Source organism: Aphelocoma coerulescens, chromosome 5 (genome assembly GCF_041296385.1).
Source record: "Aphelocoma coerulescens isolate FSJ_1873_10779 chromosome 5, UR_Acoe_1.0, whole genome shotgun sequence".
In the NCBI taxonomy this organism is placed as follows: Eukaryota; Metazoa; Chordata; class Aves; order Passeriformes; family Corvidae; genus Aphelocoma; species Aphelocoma coerulescens.
Genome location: NC_091019.1, coordinates 32,494,437 through 32,516,117, shown reverse-complemented (window position 1 = coordinate 32,516,117; position 21,681 = coordinate 32,494,437). Strand labels below are relative to the sequence as shown.

General features: G+C 43.0%; 1 protein-coding gene across 1 annotated transcript in view; it reads left to right on the top strand.

The window, feature by feature from the left end:
* The window catches only part of TTC9 (tetratricopeptide repeat domain 9), a 29,079-nt gene extending 8,029 nt beyond the window's left edge, over positions 1-21,050 (top strand). The window contains exons 2-3 of the mRNA XM_069017546.1: positions 14,205-14,387; positions 19,903-21,050. Coding sequence (XP_068873647.1) covers positions 14,205-14,387; positions 19,903-19,982 — 263 coding nt within the window. The 3' untranslated portion in view covers positions 19,983-21,050. The remainder of the gene's footprint in view (positions 1-14,204; positions 14,388-19,902) is intronic.
* Positions 21,051-21,681: the final 631 nt, after the last annotated feature.

Below are 21,681 nucleotides of genomic sequence, written 5' to 3'. Positions count from 1 at the left end.
CTTAGGCAGTGTAAGTCACCATCACTGAATAGTTCTGCAATAGCCTCCCAACAGAAGTCTGGGGGAAAAAAACCATCTTATGCTGTTTGCACCCCTAGTAGTTGTGGATATTTGCCAGAAAAACTGTAATTGCCTGACAAGTCCTGTGTCTCAGGGTCGCAACTGTGGTGACATCTCAGTCCTTTTCACTTACATGTACCATCAACAAGGCAGGAACTGCAACCCTGTACATTTCCCTGGGTGCAGAGAACAACCATCCTTACATTGCTGCATAAGCTTTTCAGGACTGAGAACGCTGATTGTTGCTTGCAAGGCTGCAGCATTTTTCCTTCTCCAGCACATCCATGTTTGACAGGTCAAATCTCTATCCTACTAAAGGAACTACTTTTGTAGCCACTGCTCAGTATTCTCTTTCTTTCTTTAGTAGGAACACTGCTCACTGCATTTACTTGCTGCCAGTTTATGGGGCTGTCATGTAGATTGTTCTGCATCGATGGCAATAGCAACTGCTTTCATATCAGAGTGGCAGACAGCAAAACTCTGATAATCTAGCTGTCGATCCAGTTGCCTGGGAGCTGCTGGAAAGAAACAGCTGGGTCAGTCAGCAAAGAGCCACCAAACCGGTGTTCCTCAAATTTTGATTCCAAAGCTCCTTTGATGCCCTGATTACAGCTGTCAGTTTCCACGCCCCTGGTATTGTTCTGGCCTGGCCACATCAGAGACATCTGACAAAAAGCTCATTTCCGACATGATGAAACTCAAATGACTTACCTTGAGTATAAGTCACCTTATTCTTGCTATAAGTCACCTTATTCAGTGAAGCAAGGGGGTTCAGGGCCCACTTGGTAGAACTCAATCAGGCAATGGTGAAAATTTGCTGCCCATCTGATGTGTCTGTAAGGTTTAGCCTAACATGTAAAGACTAATTTCAGATCAGCCCAGTTGGATGCTGCTTATCTTCAGCCTTTTCCAACTTGAAAGACCCCACTCCAGACAGCAAAGCTGTTTACTGCTGCCTGAAGCAGAAGGAGAGGAGAATACAAAACAAGTACTGGGGTATCCTTGCCCCACACATACCCCAGTATATGGGAGAGGAACGTTATTCCAGGAAGTAAATTAAAAGCAGAGGACTTGAAAATTTACATCAGACCTTTAGTGCTTCCTTTGTCTACTCCTGGACTGATGTAACTAACAAACATCTACCCCCCCATGTGCTGTGTTATCCCTGCAGTCACCATATAATCCAGAAATGTACCATGATATCAAAGGCATCTTTATGATATAAAGGACAATCTAAGAATCTTTCAACCAGCTGTAGGGAAGAAGCTGTGAAAATTCAGTTTCCTCTGCTCCACTCTTGCTCCCAGAGAGGAAGAGGGCAGAAAGATTTTATTTCATCCACACTTTCAGAGAATAAATCCAAGCAATGGCCAAAGCCTCTCCCAGACAGGAGCTGCCCAGGGAGGTCACCACCCCACCCAGTTGATTGTGAAGAAGCAGAACTGCAAGATCAGCTGAAAGAATGAGAGAAGGAGTCTCTTAGGGTGCTCTGGAAAATCATTTTAAGTCAGCCCTAGCTGTTGTTCTGCATAGGCACCTTTTTTGTTGTCTAGTGATTCAAAAAGGATCAAATCAGAATCTCTGTACCATGCCTGAAGCAATGATTCTCTCATCAAACAATGTGGAAAGTTAAGCCTCAACTCCTTTAGTCACCATATATTTTTAATACTAGCATAATTCAAATCCTAGATTACTGTCCTCTTAAATGCTTTGCAATGATTAATTGTGTAGGACACAGTAGTGTGTTCATGGTGCAAGGAAACCAGAGCAGCATAAGCTTCTAACCTATACTGGAAGTACAAAGCAAATGGATTCATTTTCCTTTTTACACTTCCTAACTACTGTGATGCTCAAACTGAGACAGCTGAGGAGCTTTGCTCATGGGGTGGGGTGGTAAATTAAATTAATAGATTAATACAAAATAATTTTTAAACCACAGGTCTGATTAACTTGGAGTACAGTGCCAGAAGGTATCATGGAGTTAAAGAACCTAATAAGGTTAGAAAAGAAGGCTTAGACATATAGCTAATCAGAACATTCACTGCCCTATTAAATAGAATAAAAATTGGAAAGCAAATACTACATTTTCATGCTTGAAAACCCCTGCTAACTGGTTTGAATTTTTGAATAAACTTCTCTAAGATTTTAATTTCCCTGTCCATGGCCATGTCACATATTCATGCTTGAAAACCACTGCTAACTGGTTTGAATTTTTGAATAAACTTCTCTAAGATTTTAATTTCCCTGTCCATGGCCATGTCACATATTCATGCTTGATGGTTTGAATTTTTGAATAAACTTCTCTAAGATTTTAATTTCCCTGTCCATGGCCATGTCACATAAGTGACTCAGTCATTCTTTGGTCACCTGTGTATTCACATCCTTTTCCTCTTTGTTTTTTTCCAGCTCATGAGCTGACAAATTCTAGCAAAAATTCTTAGTAGTCCTATAGAGCATGGTCTTAAATTTTGTATCACCAAATTCTATTCCAAATAAATTTACTTCTGTGTACCAGGTCATATAGTTCTTTATATATCACATTGTCATCCTCATCCCTTTTGACAGTATCTTTGAACTTTACAGTCAGTAGACCGCTCTGACTTTTGCATAGGGCTATTAATAAAGCACTAAACAAGCTCCATTCTGAAATTAATTAATGAGATATTCTACTAGTGATCTGTTTTCAGACCAATATCCTTGTCAGCAGAACCCATTTAATCACATAATTGTTACACTGTATCTTCCCATTCCTCAGCTTAATCAAAAGGCACAGTCAAGACAGAGAATTGTACTGATTTAGTAGAATGATTTTGGTGTTCCTGGTGCCTGAATATGGCCTCTCTGTTGGGGTGGAAGTTAGCCCCAGTCAGGCATGCACTCCTACCTCATTCTTTCACTGCCAGCAAGTCATTGCACAGATGTGGTTTATAAAGGCTTTGGGAGTGATCTGAGATTTTTACTTGAAGAACTTCGCCACAGCTTATATTGAAGAGCAGACATCTTATTAGGGGACTGGTTTATGTTTCTGCATAGTTCAAACCCTGACTTTTTCAAGCAAATAATATTCTGAATCATCCCTCTGGTCTTTAGTTTATTCGTTTTCAGCCTGATTTCCAAAGGAAATGAGTCATAAGTACATATGTTTTCTGCTGTCTGCCTGTCAGTCCCCTCTCAGTAACTTTCAAACCTGTTGGCCAGCTTGATTTGATAGGAAGACAGATGTATCAGTGATACTAAATTATTGTGGTATAAATGGAGGGCAGGGAAGAAGCAGGCCCATCACCAGAGGCCCAGCTGCATGACAGGGTGACACCTAAACTGCCCTTACGTGGTCTGTCAAAGCTCAGGCAGGTGACAGCCTGGCACAGGCAGGGTTAGTTCGCTGTTGCTGACAAACCACTCTTCTCTGTAAGTTTATATAATGCATTTTAAGGAAAATAAGGTTGAGAACTTTATTTTATACCTCTCTTCAGTTAGTTAGAAAACAGTTGACTTGGGCATCCTCTGCCTCTTTGATTGTCAGTTGTTCTCCTCTCCATCCCTCCCACAAAGGCCATAAAGGTTTCTCTCTGTTTCAAAACATCATCAAAATGGAAAGGCTTTGGGCTACACTGGACCTGGATAGAACATATGAGTGAGTAGTTAATTTAATGAAGGAAATATTCCTTCTAGTTTGACATCTCCATCGTGCCACATAAATCTTTTCAGCTAGGGTCCAAGGAAGATGCAAAAGCATTTCAGTCCCTTATCAATTTTACATGGTAATCCTGCTTTCCACCCCTCAGCAGACTCTGCAATGGTCAGCTCTTTCACGTGCCCTGGGAGGTGAACCAGGAGCCACCACAGGGCACAGCACACAGATGTTATCCAGCCACGTCATCACAGCTTGTTTGTGGTACAGGATAAAGTGCTAGCTTTCATCCCAAACTCAGCATGATGCAGTAAGCCAGGCTTGAGGCCATCATGGCCTGCACAATTGTCTGTGACTTCATTGGAAAGCCTTCAAACTGCATTTCACAGTACTGCTGTCAATTGTTTGAACCACCATGAGCAAAGGATGCTTTTCAGCAGAGAAGGCAGCGTGAAATCCCCCATGTCCTCCAAAGTGCTTCCCTATTTACAGAAGTCCCTCTTTGTCTCATATGGGTTTTGAAAAAATACCATCATTCCATTAAGACCTTAATTTCAGTGTTTAATACATTTCACTAAGAGTTATAAATATTTGATAGCACTTGTTGGAGTTGACTGTTGCTGAACCCCAGACATTTACTAGATGGTTGTCTGGTGTTGCTGATCTCTGATAAAATTCTGTGTGCTGTTTCCTTTTGAAAACAAGTCAAGAGACAACATCCTTTCAGTGGGTGTCAATAGCAACAAGGGGCCAGAGGAAGAAAGGCTGCAATGTAGAGAAGGTGCAGCAGTGAGAGAGAGAGTAAAGCAACACAAGGTGAGCAAAAGCAAACAGCAAAAAAGAGGCAGTGGAATAAAATAGCAACTGGAACAGATCTGAAGGCCAAACATGTCTAGTTGACTGGACTAGACTGGATTAGATGAGCACTGATTCTAAAAGATGCAGACAGGTCAAAGATTACTAGATAGTCACAGAGAAGGAAACCTCCAGGGTGTTTAACCTGGCAGATCAACAATAACAGCCTTGGCAAAAACAAACAGAAGGAACTTCCATCTAGTCTAATGTGGCTGCAGTAGGAGCTAGTATTTATAGAATCAAAATGATGTAGTAGTTAAAACCAGACTGAAGCTCTTGCTCTACCAGTGCATTGATAGGACTTTGCTACTTCCTGTCCTGGCTGAGAAAAACAAAGCCATGCAGATTAGAAGATGCAATATGAAGATCATCTCCATGTGAAGCTCTTTATTATGGTAAAATAAAGATTTGCCGGTACACAGCTGGAGGCAGATTTTGGCTACAGACAATTCTTTTTTGCTTGACATCTAGATTTTAACTACTGCTTTAATATTACCACAGCCAAGAATTTTCAGTAAGCCTCTGGTTTTGCTTTGAAGGACTGGTAACTACAGGAAGTGGTAGGTCAAAATACTCTTACAAAACAGAAGCTATGGGGATCATATGAAAAGTTGGCTGAAATTCCTTGCTTCTCAAGGCCTTGGCCCTGTGAAGGGAAACTGCAGTATTACATCACTGGATTTGTGCCAGAAAAGAAGCACAAATCACCACAAACTTACCTTAAAGTAGCTTAAGAATCATCTTACAGAGATAATGAACACTTCTAAATAACTGGGATCTTCAAAACTACAGGAGGCTGAGATAGGGGAACATAAACACATAGCAAAGGCTTGCAGTCATGCCAGCTGTTCTTAACTGCTTACCTGTTCCCATGTCTGGCTAGGATGTTGCTCTAACATCCTCCAGCAGGACCTGCTGATAGGAATTAGCACTAAATGGCAGCTGTCAAGGACAACCCAGGATTGTTCATGCTCTGAGTGCTACAGGACAATCAAGAATGGGACTGAAGAGCTGTCAAGAGTCTTCTGTCCATACCCATGGGTGGTAAAAGTGTGCAGATAAGACACATCCCAGGTAACATTTGCTTAAGCTGTTCTTAAGTATTTGGAAAGCTAGGAACCTTCACATCTTTCCCAAGCAGTCTCTTTCAAAGCTTCACTCTTTTCACTGCTATAAAGTTCTTCCTAGCTGAAATGTAAGCCCTCTTCTTACTTTCTGAGTACAAGGAGAACAGATGATTTCCTGGTTATACCCTTCTTTCCATTTGAGTTGCTTTTTTTCTTTTTATGTAGATGAATAGGGTTAGCCTCTCTTTCCTCACTGTCTTGGTGAGGCCCTGTCCTCTCTGGACCACTTGTTATTGTCAAGGTCCTCCTGTGGATTTGCAGCAGAATTGCTTTCCAACTACCTGTTCCCACTAAACAGTGGGGTTTTTTTCCTGCTTATCTCTAGGACCTTTAACTTGCCCCTGTCGAATTGCATCCTGTTTTTATCAGAACTCCACCACCAATTTGTGGGGATCCTTTGGAATTCTATCCCTACCTTCCAACAGATGCCAGCTTCTCACATCTAGGAGTTATCTGCGAATTGACAAGACAGTCTGCAGTCTGTCATTTACGTCTATATTGACAATACCAAATACCATGGGGCCTAGGACAGATCAGTGCAAACTCTACTTAATCTTGCCTTTCATTTTGTTAACAGAATTAAGTCTATTCATTTAGACTGTGCTCCTTCAACTTGCTTAAAAAAATGTCACTAAAATTTGTCATTTGACTAGCGTAAAAGCCAAGATATCTACTGTTTTTCCTTTATCTTCAAGATTGATCACCCTATCACAGACTGAAGTTAAACTGATCTGTTCTGACAGCTCATATTAGTCCTAGGGTGGGCTGCCAGCCACAAAAAGCCTGACACACAGGCTCAGCAGCTCCTTTGAGACCTACTAAATACATTTTAATGTGTACCATGGTGGAAGCATCAGCATGCTTCAGTCACTACTACTGCCTCTCTCTCTCCTAGAAGAGCTAATTGGAATGATGAAGTCAGAATCTTTATTTTGGAAGAGGTATGGAGGACTAAGGAGCAGCAGAGAACTGAAAGAGACCATGCTGGAAGGAATTGGAAGGAAAGCATGGCCAGGATGGCAGGAGGGGGAGGAACAGTTGGTATCTGTTCACAAATTGAGTCAGTGTGAGGAGAAAGGGGAAGGCTGTTTGGAAGAGGTGGCTCACTTTGGGCTCTACAAACATTTGTAGATCCTCACTTCATTTAGCATTAATCCCTCCCTATGGAGAGAGGCAACCTGTCATACAGTTTGGATTTTAATTTTCCACACATTTCCCTGCAAGCAGAAACATACGGGCATGTTTAGGTCTTTTTGGTACCTGGAGAGGAATAAATGAGAGCCACTGGCTGGAAAGTTGTACTGTCATTGTGATAGTCCCTTTTCATCCCATTAAGGTTGTCTGAGAACTAGGAGTCAGCTGATATTATTGCCAGACATTATCAAGCTGTCTATAATTAGCTTTTTATTGGTGAGAAGCCAGAAAATCCTCTTTGTTTGCAAGCTTGGACTATAGAGAAAGAAGAGAAATATTTAATGGAAGATTGTTTGGAAACTGTAGATCCTAATTAGTGTCTCAGTCTAGTAGGGAAACTGCATGCAGAATATCTCTGAAAAAAAAAAAAGATACTTTAAGCATCCTCTTTTGAGGAATGCTGGTTTGCATTCTTGAAAGGCACAGAACACATGGAGCTCTGTGGAGATATGGATGCTTTTCTCAGTTCCTCTAGTACAGGATTCTTACATTCACACATTATATGGCTCTTTTTAGTGCAAATCTATTGAAAATTTAACACAAGTTAAAACACAGCTTAAAACTTGGGCTGTGCCTTCTACATGTAACCTGTGCAGTTTGCAAATTCGGGATCAATAAATCCAGAGAAATTTGGATAAGCATTCCAGTAGCCAGTTCTTTTTATGCTGTATATTAAAATACAGTATTTAAGTCCAAGGTGACTTTAAATCTAAAATAACCCTCTACATTTTCAACATCACCTTATGAGTCACATGTTACCTGATTTATTTTAGAAGTTATTATATTCAAATTACTAACACATGACTGACATTTTCAGTCTCATATAGTAATGGTATCCCTTTTAATTCTTCCAGTGGACATTGTAAACTCCATGTGCTTTTTGTCAACACCATTTGCACAGTCTGCAGCAAACAGAGATTAATTATGCATCCATTAGTGGCATGGTTAGAAAGTTGATGTCTATTCCAAGACACATATTTTTTCTTTTCACACCCCCCATCCCCTCTGGTGCCTCCTGTTTGATTTGGGTTTTGTTATTGTTGTTGTGATAGTCCAATAATTTCTCTTCCCAGATGCTTAAACCAGAACTTGTCACTAGCATGTTTTTCTTTTCTGAGGGAGAGCATCACCATGAAGGATACTAAGCTTTCTGAAATACAGGACTCTCTTAGTCTGCCCTGTTATTTTGAGTCTTAAAGAGATGTGAGAACAAAGCCTATTCAATGATATATGAAGGTCTTAATCAAATGTCCAAATAAAACCCTGAAGCAGTTATATTAAAGTATCAATCATGTTTCCTAAAGTAGAACCCCTGAGCAAGAATAGGAACCATCTTCCTGCAATTAAACAGATTTTAAGTGAACTGCTGGCTGCTATTCTTAGGGTGAGATCATATCTGAAAGCAAAGTATTTTGCAGAGTTTAATTGTGGTTATATCTGGGAATGACACTGTCAGTTTGGGAAATACAGGTTGAGTTTGTAGTGGTTAGAGTACCTAGCACTTGTTAAAGAGGAACAATCCACAGAAGTTGTTAAACTCTAGTGGTGGAGTCAAGAATAAATACCGCAAAGAGGGAAGATGCACTTCAGGTTTAAGCAGTAATTAGTTTAGCTACTTCTCTCTGCATTGCAACTAAACTAATCAATACAGGCTGGTTTTTTCCTTCTAAGAGTTGAAAATAAAGGTCATTTGGATTCAGACCTTTTTGCACAGGTATATAAGAGGGGTTCAACCACATGACTTACCATTAATTCCTGTATAGAACACCTACTCCAGTCTCCAGGGAGTATTTGCAAGGGCAACCTTTCAGCACTGCAGCTTAGTGTTCCTTGGTGATATCCCAGCATAGAAAAAGGTGATTCAGAGCCAGGATGTGACTGTGGTTAAGTGATCTGCTAGACATGCTGCTGCCATACACAGCTAGGGAGGCTGGTTTCTTCTGCCTGGATTTTGCTGCTATAAATGCTCCTCTTGGTCTCCAGGCTGGCTGCAATGTGTACTATGTCCTTAGCACATTGTCCCAAACTCCTAACTTCCCATCTCCACCCAGACTTCACCTCCACAATAGACCTCAGCTCTCCGTCATACACCCCTTCCACCAGATACCCCTTTCTGTGCATCTGCCCCACAGCTTTTTGTCATAACGGAAGCAACACCTCTTAGCTTGGTTTCCACTTTCTGCTCTTTATTCCTGTGACCAGTGAGCCAAAAAGAGGATTTCTGTGATCTCAAAAGTTTTCAAATCACAACTTTTTTCTAGATCAGATTATGCCCAGGGTCAACTGAATATTCAAAGGATTTGGATACCAGATTCTAAAGTATATCTCTACAGAGTACTATATGCACTACCATACTGGGTTTTATTTTCAGAAGGTTATCAGTTGGCCAGCTAAAGATTACCTTGGGGACAACAGAAGGCACTTGCTTGACACAAAGGATATCTGCCAGATTTCCATTTGCAAAGCCAAACGATGAGGGCATGAGATGCATCCAAAGAGGCAGTCACTAGAGATCTTTAACAAGGGAAAAATAAGCTATGTTCGCCTAGCCTGTTTTTCAGAAATACCTGAACAGTCTTGTCTGACATTTCCAAAAGAAGACATCAAGGGCAGATACTGCACATGGAATATTTTAGCCCATAAACTTAAGAGACCAGCAAAGATATAAACAGTTGACTTTCTTACAGTGAAATGCAGAAGAAAATCTTAAAATTAGGCAGTGCAACCAGCTTACCTGAGTGATAGCAAACAAGACAGGAGCTTGTGAAACGTGAGTTTGCCACCCAAGATTTTCCTGTCAGACAAAGGCATTTTTGTCTCAGTGTGCTGAGCCCAAGGAACATGCCACAGGGTAGGGATGCTTGCACAGCCCTAATGCTGCTTGCACAGAAATTTGGCCCACTCTCTTGAGTGTTCTGTAACATGGATAGGCCTTGAGCCTTGCCTACAATGGGAATTTAGCCACTGGTATAAAAAGTGTCTGGATGATTGTTCTGGAATGAAGATTTGCCCTTTGGTGAAAATTGCCAGCTAAGCAAGGCTCTTGATATTGTTGTTCAAAATCTCTATGTTAAAACCTGGACATGCTACTCCCAGACTTAGTTCTTAGCCAAAATTAGAAGCCAAAAGTTAGGGCCAAACTGAGTTTTTTGCATAGCCTGCAGAGTTATTCTCACAGAAAAGGTTTCTGTGGTAAATGCTGACTGACAGCACTTTCAGTTGGACTTCATTTTGAGGATTCAGAGAACAGCTATAAAAGTAAGGAAAGCTGAAAAATAAGGTGTTTTTTAGTAAGAGATTCCAGATGCCACTTTATACAAGCTAATAAAGAGGAGATGAAGGACTTGATCAGAGTCTCAGAGTACCTATGCAACAAGGATGCACAGGCTTTGCAGAGTAACGTGTGGCTAGTAAATTGAAGCTAAACAAAAAATCAGTATAGAAATGTAGTGATGTTTCCTAAACAATTGAAGTTGTTAGCCTTTGGAATAAAAAAGCTGTCATGGATCCCTTCTCACTGGTACCTGTCAAGCCTTGGTAGCTTCCTGAAGGATACTCTGAAATTCAAAATTATTTCAGGGTGAAATAAAGTAGAATCCAAACCCCTCGACTTCCAGGATTTTAGTTACAACTTCCCATCACTGCTAACCACAGCTGCTGGTAAAGGTTAAACATGTAGATGTATTTTGGCTCTACAGGTGTTCTAATCTTTGTTTTGCTCAACCTTGTGCTGAACAGGGCTATACGAATTAGCTCACTTATCTACTGGTACTAGATCCGTATTGCACCTCTCAAATGGAGCTGGCTGGTGTAGATTTGAATGCACAAATTAAAATGTACAAATCTAGACTTAACATTCCTCTTGTGAAGAAAAACAGCCAAATTTCCTATTCCCTTGCTTAAACATCAGCAGTCAGTTGGGAAGTGTGATAGACAGGGCCCCTTCTCTGGAGCTAATAGCATTAACCTTCTCCCTGTTCCCATGGCACATTTCAGCCAGTAATTTCAAGATGGCTTTTATTTTATTTTATTTTATTTTATTTTATTTTATTTTATTTTATTTTATTTTATTTTATTTTATTTTATTTTATTTTATTTTATTTTATTTTATTTTATTTTTCAACAGATGGGGACTCTTCATCACTATGAGACATACATGGGCTTAAAAGTTAAGAATTACTTATTGCTTAAGCTGACACAATAAATCAGCTGCCAAATTGAGAACGATAACCAAATATGATGGATAACCATTGCATGCTGCTGGAAGCAGGGCAAGCAACATTTCTCAGTGGGGGAGATGTAATCACCAGATGCTGTATTACAATGACAACGAGACCTGCAGGGAGTGGGCAACTATAGTTTGCATCTGCAAGTAAAGGGCACCCTTCTAATCATCAGAGAGTCACTAGAGCTGGTGCTGTGCAGGATCAAGCCCATCCAGTTTTGAGAAGGCAGGCAGATGATCTAGGGATAAACCCCTAGATTTGGTCTCTCTGGGTGAGCTCTGTTCCTCAGAGGGATTCACTGGGGGCCTATTATGAACTAAGAAGGAGGGTGCTAAGGTGTTTGATGTGGTAAACACACACTCCCAGCCAGAGTTGCACATCTGTTTAGGAAAACAACACGTTTTCAAAACAATTCTCCCCTTACAACAATTCTCTCCTCAAAACAATTGTCCCCTTCAAAACAATCCTCTTACCTTACTGAACTAGGTAAGAAGTACAAAGATTCCATGTCTCTTCCATTTCTGAAAGCTGAATTACTTACAGCCTGATATTTTCATTGGATCACAGTCGATTTAGATAATTTCAGGCCACCAAGAACTGGAAGCACGCATGTCTAAATATTTATAAGGGAGATACTCCCTCCAGGTTCATTTCCAACAGCCGCTTCCAACACTGGGTCTCCAAATGGCCAACCCTTCCAGCAGAACTGCTTCCTGCACATCCATCTGCTCAGTTTGTTCAGATAAACACACGTCTCTCCTGCTGGCCATGTGGTGCTGACTTCTCCCTGCCACGTGCGTGCACGGTTAGCGGGGATGCCCTGCAGAAGCTTTACTGTGAGTATGAATCATAGAAAGAACCCAGCTGGATATCTGGAAACCCATTTGGGTTTAATGAATTAGCAGGATGTGGGAGAGTTTTTCTTTTCTCTTAAACCAATACGTGAAGCAAGTCCCGTATGGAATTACTGAGTTAATATACATGAACAGACCGCCTGTCATTTTTCCAGAGTAATTTCTGTGACTTTCACTGGAAATACCAAGTAGCAAATGAACAGAGAGACTGAAATCCACCCCCTAGTTGCTCTGAAAGGCAGTTCCACAGAACGTGAAAGGTTGGCTCAGATTGGCAGAGTGCAGAAAGCTACTGCCACTGCTGTACATGCTACTGGTCAGCAGATAAACAAAGCAATCCTGTTTCCAGGGCAGTGAAGCCAGCAGTAAATTTACACAGCCATCTTTTCAATAGCTTTTAAAAATAAAGAAAACCAAGGCACAGTCATTTCAAGCTCCATTAGAAACAGAGTGAGAAAAATCAATGTGTGACAAATAGGAAAGGACAAACTCTGGATAAGGAAATGCCATTAAGGTTTTAGAAACATACGTGTTTTTTAACTGGCAATCAAATAGCAAATTATCAGAATCTTTCAAAATACCTATGCACATTAATGGCAGGAGCTGTTAGAATATATTGACATTCCATTATTAAAGCAAATGGGACAAAGCTCTCATTAGTAATGGCTGTGTCACTTAAACAATGTACAAGCAGTGGGACTAGTTCTGCAGTCCTTGTTCAATACATTTCTAGCATCAGTGCTCTGATGGTAAAAGCCTGTTTGTGATTGTTTCCAGTAAGCTGTTTAAGCTTTGAAGGTGTACTTGGGTTAGAAATATACTCTGTCCACATTAAGTGATCATGAATTTGAACTAATTTAGATTGGAAGGAATCTCTGGAGGTCACCTAGCCAATCTCCTTCTCATGAAGTAAAGTGTGATACAGAGAGGGTTGTAGGGCTTACTCTAGGGGTGTGGGGAAAGGGGATGAAGAACTGCATCATATTCCTGATCCAGCATCATATCCTCTCAGCTGCAGTTACCATGCAAAAAAATGAAGTCTGGCTGTTCGTTGGTGACACCTGACCTGTGATGACTTGGATTTCCAGGAGTACTGAGTCTCCTCCTTGCCAGAGACACACTGAGTAACACCACCTGCTATGGGAAATTTCTCTCCATGCCCTGGCACTAGATGCTGCCAGCCTCTGAACTGATCCTTGTAGTGGCATTCTGCCTTCCTTCCCCAAATTGTGTCATTCCCAAAGTTGCCTTGGATTGCAGCACTAGATGGGCTTGTGTGGCAGCCCAACTTACTTATTTCCTCAGAGACTGTGACTGCACCATGTCCTATTCTTGTCAGTGTTCTCCAAGCCATTCCTAATGCCCAGGTCACCTGTATGAAGTTTAGCCCACTGGAGTAAGCATGACAGAAAGCCATGAGCGTGGCTGTAAAGCATGGCTTGGGGATCTTCCCCTTTCCCCTTTATTTCACTCCTAGTTGTGGAAAACTCACAGACATTTATGTAACAATTGTCCTTCAGCACACTGAACCCTCAACATGTTATTTACTGTTTGCCTTTTCCTTTAGGAAGTTGGCAGAACTCACCCCTGGGAATGAAATTGTATTGCAGTGCTTTTCAGGAAGCAGGCAGCATAGCACATTTGTTCCCTGTACTACAGCTCCAGGTGTCTCTGGTTTGCTGACAGCACATTCCAACAGGGCAGAGCCCCTTGTTGTTTCCTATAGCAAAACTCCATACAGGATCTCCTGGATAAAAGGCAATTACAAATTCTTTTTAAACCTAAGAGCCTTGGATTAAGCCAAATACCAAATCTGATCCAATTTATCCCCCTTTTTCCTTGTTGGATAACTGTTAGTCTGCCTTTTAGTACTTTTCAGAGCTCCAGCCCTCAGTCCAAGAAGTGATTTCATTACAAATGAAGCCAGCCATTGCCAGTTGACTGTGTGGCATTCCAGAGTTGTGGAGGGGTGTTTATGTTCTCCCTCTCCCCCAGTGTTTAGTGTGCCTGTGTGTCTCCCCAGAGTAAAGACAATCCCTTTGCTTTGCAATGCCAAAAATAGAAGCATTAGTATTTAAATTGCAAACAATTGGGTTTGGCAAACAATCCATATGACTGCACCCTTTCTGAATCACAAGGCTGTCATTTCCCTCACCTAAGCTGCTCTCTTCTCCCATGCAGATTGCAGGGAGCAGGGGGAAATCCAGCACTAATGTTCTGCTGTCTGTCTGTCTACTGTCATCCCCATGCCCTGCAGCCTGCCTGCTCCAGGCCGAGCTGGTGAATTATGAGCGGGTCAAGGAGTACTGCCTCAAAGTGCTGCAGAAGGAAGGCGAGAACTTCAAGGCGCTCTATCGATCAGGAGTGGCATTTTATCACCTGGGTGACTTCAACAAGGCCCTCTACTACCTGAAAGAGGCAAGATCCCGCCAGCCGACAGGTATGGGGAAGGGGGCAGGGATGTGGCTTTGCACTGAGTGCTTTCATATTTCTTTCCATGACTTTTTTTTTTTTTATTTCTGTCCCTGTGTTGATTTCCACAGGAACGAGCATGACTCACTGCGTGTCCTTTGCTGGACTCCCCTTCAAGCACTTGTGGGTACTGCAGCAAGGTTGCAGTGCCCAAAGATTAACCGCTGCCAAGGCTGCAGCATGACCTGGAAGATGACAGTATTGCTGGAGTGCTGTCAGTGTGGAGGGGATTCTGCCTCTCTTTCCCTCCCTAACTTATTTTTGAAGAGGAAAGCAGGATAGGGAAAGAGTGTACTCCAAACATTACATTTTCTGATTCTTTGAGAAAAAGCTTTTTCCCCTTAGCAATGCCAGGAAACTATTTGTCATCCTCAATAGCCTTTCACCATCTCAGTAAAGGGTTAGTATTCTGCTTTGATCAAGGAGACAGACATTTACCCACAAAGCATTCATCAGGATGCTTCAACTTTTGCTGTGAAATCAGCCAATTGCTTGTTAAGTATCTGTCATCCATCTGTCAAAACCATACAGTTCATTTGGGGACAGCAATGAAATTATACATCCAAACAACTTAGCCTTGCCAGAGCAACCATCTTCATGCTAAACTGCCCAGCATCAGAAGGCAGGTGAAAGAGCTGTGGAGGTGGTGAAAGGTGAAAGAGATGAAAGGTGAAAGGCCAGAGATCAGGGTGAGGCAGAGATGGTGCTTTTATTTTTCAGAAATAATAGGGAGATAAAACAACACTGTGGTGTTAAACAGAAAGGAATTTTGTAGAACTCAAACTTAAAGGATCTCAAGAAAGTAAAATGGAAGCCACGTGCAAAGAAAATCTGCTACAGAGCAGCTCTTCAGATGAATCTGAGGAAAGAGTGAGAACTGGGTGTAAAACAGGAGCAAGCCTGGATCCTGGCGGAGCATGGTGGAGCTGATGTTCATTGAACTAGAGGAGGGAAGGGAGGCTGTTGGAGCTGACTGTGCTTGATGTCCTACAGGCATTGGCCCTGCAGGGCTCCTGCAGTGTCTGTGCCCTGGAGGACCATCAGGGAGGATGTGCTTGGGAGTGTGCTGGGATCTCCTTCCTCTTCCACTTCCCCTAAGGGTGCTTGATCCCATCTGCTCTGCTTGGCCATGGGCTCCAGGCAGTCTGACAGCACAGCTGTGCACCCCACACTCCCAGAGCAAATGTGTTTAAAAGCTCAGTTTAGCCTACTTTAGTTTACACTGTGCCCTTCTGCTTTCAGCCCTTGCCAGAACTAGGAAATGGAGAAGCATATGCAAGAGAAAAATAGTCAGTGGAAAATAAGTTATCCTAACCTTGAGGTTTTGACTAGGCTCAGATGTGAAAAATTTCTTTTAGCTGAACCACTTAGCTTCCATTTTTTAAATATGTGTTTCTGTGCTCCCTTACCACCCCCCTCCTTGTGATACTATTTATTTGGTATTCCTCATTGCTTCTTGAAATAAATACTAATTTATTCAACAGCAACAACTTCAAATACCACTTGCTACAAAAACATACCAGAAAGTGTCCCTAAAGGCCCTTAATGTATACAAAATCCAGTTCTGGCCTTCAGCTTTGCATCAGAGACTCTTTCCTGTTATTTGTAGACCATTCAAGGCTGTTGTTCCACTGTTTTATTTATGATTTTGGAAAACTTGAAGGGCATTCAGGGGGAAAGGATATGTACAGTAAGAAAGGATGTCACTGTTAAAATGCAGAAATAGGAATCAAGTAACACTATCAAGAATTATTATGTGACCTGGAATAAGTCAGTGTCTCGACTTTCAATGTCTCCATCTGCAAAGTGTGATTGTTTTCTTTTATCTGAGGTTTCAGCAGGCTCACTGGTTATTATTGCAGTCATGTTCTGTGTGTTCTTTTTTTTTCTAATAAGGAATGGTTTTGGCACAAATCACTGGCAGTTATTCTCTTTGGTGGGAGAGATTTTGAATGGTAAAGAGGAATTAGTTAGCAAAGGGGTTTAGTGTTCTAAAGGGGTGGCAGCACAGCAGATCCCTTGTGGCTATTCACTATCTGCCCAGGGTGAAGGAAGGTTGGATTTGGCCTGATTTCCTGTGCCACCTCCAAACAAAAATCACAAAAGCAGATGGAAATAACACAAGATAGTTGTATAACCCTCTTACTGAGGGAGAAGGCAGCTGCTGCTAAGTTGTGTAAAGCATGCATGGAGCCCTCTATGTCTCTGTGTCCAGAGGTTGGTGCAGCAATGGGCAGCCAAACAGGCACCTTGCTGCAAAGCCTTGTTCAGCCCTCTCCTACTGGGGCTGCATTGTCAGGGCAGGGACCGACTGGGATTGAGACCAGACCATCAGCTGGCAATGGCCTGGTAATGTTAAGCAGTGGTCCCTGGTGTCCCTGTGCTGGGAGCCCACGTTCAGACATCCTGTGGGCTGCCCAGACCAGATGGTTTTTGTGCTGTGTGGGGCAGGCTCATGGCTGCACTCGGGCACTGCCTTCCTGCACCCCTGTGACTCAGAAGTCCTGGGAACAAAACCCAGGCCATGATGTTGCAGATAAGCAACTGGGCTCTGAAGCTACAGGGGAAGCAGAAATGATCTTTAATATGGCATTAGGCCACTCCACAGAGGGACACAAGCACAGTCCTAAGAGCCAGGAAACACGTTCCCATTGCAGCTCTACCGGTACCTCTTTGCATGAGTCTGACCCCTCATCTGAGCTGTTCTTACTTTTTATTTCCACATCAGCCGAAGGGGGTAATTTCTTCTCCACTGAGAGATAAGAGTCTTCTCATTAACATTTACACATAGCTTTGAAATATTTCTGAAGGCAGAGCTAGTATGGTGCAATACTATTAGGTAGAAAAAACTTGACAGGGCTCTACTCCTGTAAACAGAGAGCTGCTCTCATTATTTTTCCTTGGTAAAAGAATGGTCCTCACAAAGGCAGCAAAACATGCCAAAGCCAGCCTGAGAGATTTATAAGTAGCTTGCAATGGGAGTGTCTCCCACCCTCTGTCAGGTTACATATTATTTTGCCCCTGGCTTCCTAGGCATGTGGAAATCTCCCAGGTGAGTGAAGCTGTGCCATCAGCAGTCACTACCTTACCCAAAAGCCAAAGGGGGCTGGCAGCCTTTCCTTTCCCAATTATGAGCCCACCTCTGCCCCCTCAGTGAGGTGCTGAGTCCCTGTGGGCTCAGGCAGGTGGATTTCCTGACATGCCTATGCAGTTATCCCTTCTTACTTGCACCAGGCAGGCACTGCAAGCATGCACCTCAGTGGCAGGGATGAGCACAGCCCATCAGAGCCTAGGAGGGCACAGAGCAGAGGTCACAGTGCAGGCAGAACAGCAAGACTCTGCTCAGGCTGAGTGCCCTGCCTTTACACTGCTGGGAGTGAGTCAGCCACCTGCACCAATTTAATTTTAAGCCTAAAATTCAGGGCTACCCCCTCAACTGAATTTCTTCATTACAGGAGGCTGCACAACTTAAATAATTCTGTTTTTTAAAAAGCTGTCTTAAAATTTGCTGGGCTGGTAAGAAATGCTAATGCATAAACAGCCGAGGATGCTGGTGCATCTTGCTTGACAGAAACAACGGCAGAACTTCTTAACTCATTAAAAATGTCCCAAACAGGTCAAGTAGCTTAGTCATCAAATCCCACCCTCTGGAGTGCCTACGATGATGCAACTGAACCTGCAGAACACTCAGCAGGGAGACCCACCTCACCAGAGATAACTTGAGAAGTCACAACAGCATGGCCACAGCCCACAGATGCTGCGTGGCATGTTTGTGGATAGCTCTGGGTAGCAGGAAACTGATCCGTCTCGCACTGATTCAGCACTGGCAGAGGGCACAACAGAGACGTCCTCATCTTTAAAGGAAGCTCTGCACCCTCATCTGCTTTGGGGGGTGCAGTACCCACACTCACTAGTGCTGGACATGTTGCTAGTAATTTGTTCATCGCTTTGAAAGCTGAAGCACTTCTCATTTCCCTAGCTGGTGTGGAACACATTGCAGTTTGGATGAGGAGGAGGTGAGATTGCCCTCTGATTGGATTGCATTGCATTTCCGATTGGTTTCTGAGGATCTAATAACTTCAGTGGACCAAACTTATTACTGTATCCCGCAGCCGTAGGGAGGAGAGGAGAGAGATCCAGCAGGCAGGAATTGTGCAGCAAGATTGATTTATTTATTTATTTTACAAACTCTTTTATAGACTTTTTTCTTCATAGTCTAATTGGTCAAAGGATCAGCCACCCCCTGGGGTGATTCGCTAGAATTCTAAAACATTCATTGTAAAAATATTTTTCTACTGTACCATAAACATAGTTCTACAAGGTCGCAGGTGTTCATAGTTTATAGAACTCTGCTAATATCTTTGTGAGAGAGAAAAGTATCTCACGGGCTTAGAAAGAAGCAGGAAAATTTCTTGCTAACAGCATTTTTGTATCCACACAAGCTGGCCCTGGCTGGCTGATAGAGCAAGGCTCTGAGCAAAGAACCATTTTTCAATCAATACAGAAGTGAAAGTGGCTATGTTTTTACTTGCTTGCTTCTGGTACTACATGGCTTTTGCAACTTTGTGGGTGCCATGTGTGTGTGAAGTTACCCTCATGATAGAAATCAACATGATTTAAGAGAGGATTGACCATGACTGCAGAATCATTAGCTCTATCTGGAGACACATACTCATTTAGATCAACCTGTGATTCAGGGTGAACAGGCTCCCTTAGGGCTGAGGCCAGGAGATGAAGCATAGAGTGTGTGGTGGGTTGATGCTCTGAAATTCTGGAAGGAAAAAGAAGGCTCAGTTTACCACCTGCACAATGCTGGACTATCACAGAGGTCTACTAGGATGGATCAGTGGTTCTGTGCCCCTAGGAACTTCATTAGACAGAACAGACAAGGCAGTTTGCAGCATATAGCATATGACAAAACTGCAGATAGTGTGTCATGGTGGAAGGACATCCAAGCAGAAAATTTAAGGGAAGAAAGGGTACAAAGACAGTGTGAAGGATGCTCTTCCCAATTCTACTCATCATGGAAAAGCGTGAAAAGAGTGGAATAGACAGTAAATAGAGTAGGAGAGTGAAAAAGCAGAGCATAACTGTACACAGAATGCCTGTAGGGGCTTGCATGCAGGCACTGCAGGAAGAGAAGCCAGTGAAGGTGTCGTTCCGCAAGTACAGGCAAGGACGACCTGGATAGTTTCAGCTGTGTGAGTTCAACTGTGCTGATCGAGAGTAATCAGAGACAAGGTAAAAACTAGCTGAGGCAAGACTCTGAGCAACAGGGATGGTGAGCGCAGCTCAGACCAGGCTCTCCAAAACCAAAGATTCCCGGTTTGGTTTGGAGCCCCTTCCAAATGATGCTGTTCCAGAACACAGCACTGGAACCGTGCTGCTCCTCTGTGATGTACTAGGGATGGAGGTGCATTCTCTCTGTCTGCCACAGGGAGTTGTGTAACCACCATACCTGTGTGTGTGTTCTTTCCCTGCAGATACCAATGTCATACGATACATCCAGCTGACAGAGATGAAGCTCAGCAGATGTTCCCAGAGAGAGAAGGAAACCTTGTGAAAATGAAGCCACTTCAGCTGAAGTGCCCAAGGGGGAACATTTCCTTCCTAGAAGCTCATTTGATGGATTTTCCCGTTTGCTCTGCCTCATCCTCATCTCCTCATCCATCCACTCTCCCTTGCTCTTCATTGAATACCAGTTTTGAAATGAAAGACACTTGGACGCTGGATATGGCTGCTTGCCAACTATGGTAATACCCCTTCCCCGTGGCAAAAGAGCACAACAACTACAGCCAGCCTTGTTCCCAGACAGTGTCACACACCTGGAGTAGGCAATGCTGGAGGACCTGTCTGGTCCTGAACTGACTGCCTATTACCTATTAGGGAAGCAACCCTCAGAACAACGACTTCCTGACCAGGCAAGTTGGAGATAGAGGGTTTCTGCTCTGAGTGATCACTGGAGCTTGAAGAGCTAAGAAACCAAGAGAGCCGCTGGTCATTCCACAAGGGACAGCAAATGCCTTTTTACCATCAGTTTCCTCTGCCTGCTTCTCCAGTGTGTGTTATTGGTCTCCAGTGAGAGCTCACATGCTCCCAGTCTAATGTCAGTGAAAACTGTTTCTAAACATCCTCTTGATGAAAGCACAGAGCACCCTATGTACCCCCTGCAGAGCTGTCCCAGTGCCGGAGGAGAAGGCTGTGGGCTACCACAGAGCGCTGAACGGACTGTGAAAGCATGGTGTACAGTGTGAGGGAAAAACTGTGAAATAATTCATTAAAGGCAAATAAAAATTATTCATAGGCAACAAGTCCAGGCATTGCTTTTCAAAGGAGCCTCTTGGGTTCCCCGTGTCCAGACAGACAACATTATCTAGTAGGGGGGCAGCATGGAGTGGGGAACAAGGGATGTCTCTATTCTTACCTTGGCTCTGCCAATGCCTTGCTGTGTGATCTTGGGCAAGTCACTTAGCCTCTCGGTGCCTCGGTTTCCCTATCTGTACACTAGGGATAATAATACTTCCCTACCTCGCAGGGGTGTTGTGAGGATGTATTAGTTAATGTTTGTAAGTAACAGTACAGTGATGTACAGTGCTAAGTATTATTAGTACATTGGATTGAGGTCTTGATTCTCCCACCTTGTGTTGGTGCTTCCTGTGTCCTTTTTTTTTCTTTTGTAGGAGAGTGTGGTGCTGACAACAGGGCAGGACCAACAGCTTTGGAGCCTATTTTGGCAGCCCAGAGGGCCTGTTTAGACCTTCTCCAGCAGTGTGACCTTTTCTAAGAGCTCTGTCTCCTTGGCTCAAAGGTCCTTTCTGAAACTACCAGTAATGGGATCAGTAAGTGCCACAAACACATTCTCAGTGTGACTTGCCCCAGCAGCGGCCCACAGGGACATGTTCCCAGATGCAGGATACACATGTGTAGTCTCATCCCATGGTGGTCAGTGTCAAGTGAGTGTAGCCAGATTTACTTCACTTGGCCATCAGCTGAAACACAGAAACTGAAACAGCTGAACAGACAAAAGTTTGGCCAAGTGCTGTGTGCTTTGGTCCCAGCAGACATGGTATCTACAGACAGTTGGCTATGGCATCCCACATTCCAGCTGTGGTATCTAGCCACATTTTTCTCCAGCCAAAATTTAAGAGAGTTGTTAGAGAAACATCAAGAGAAAAGGCAAATTGAATATAAGCCAACAGTGTGCCCTGGCAGCCAGCAGGGCCAACCGTGTCCTGGGGGGCATTGGGCACACCATCGTCAGC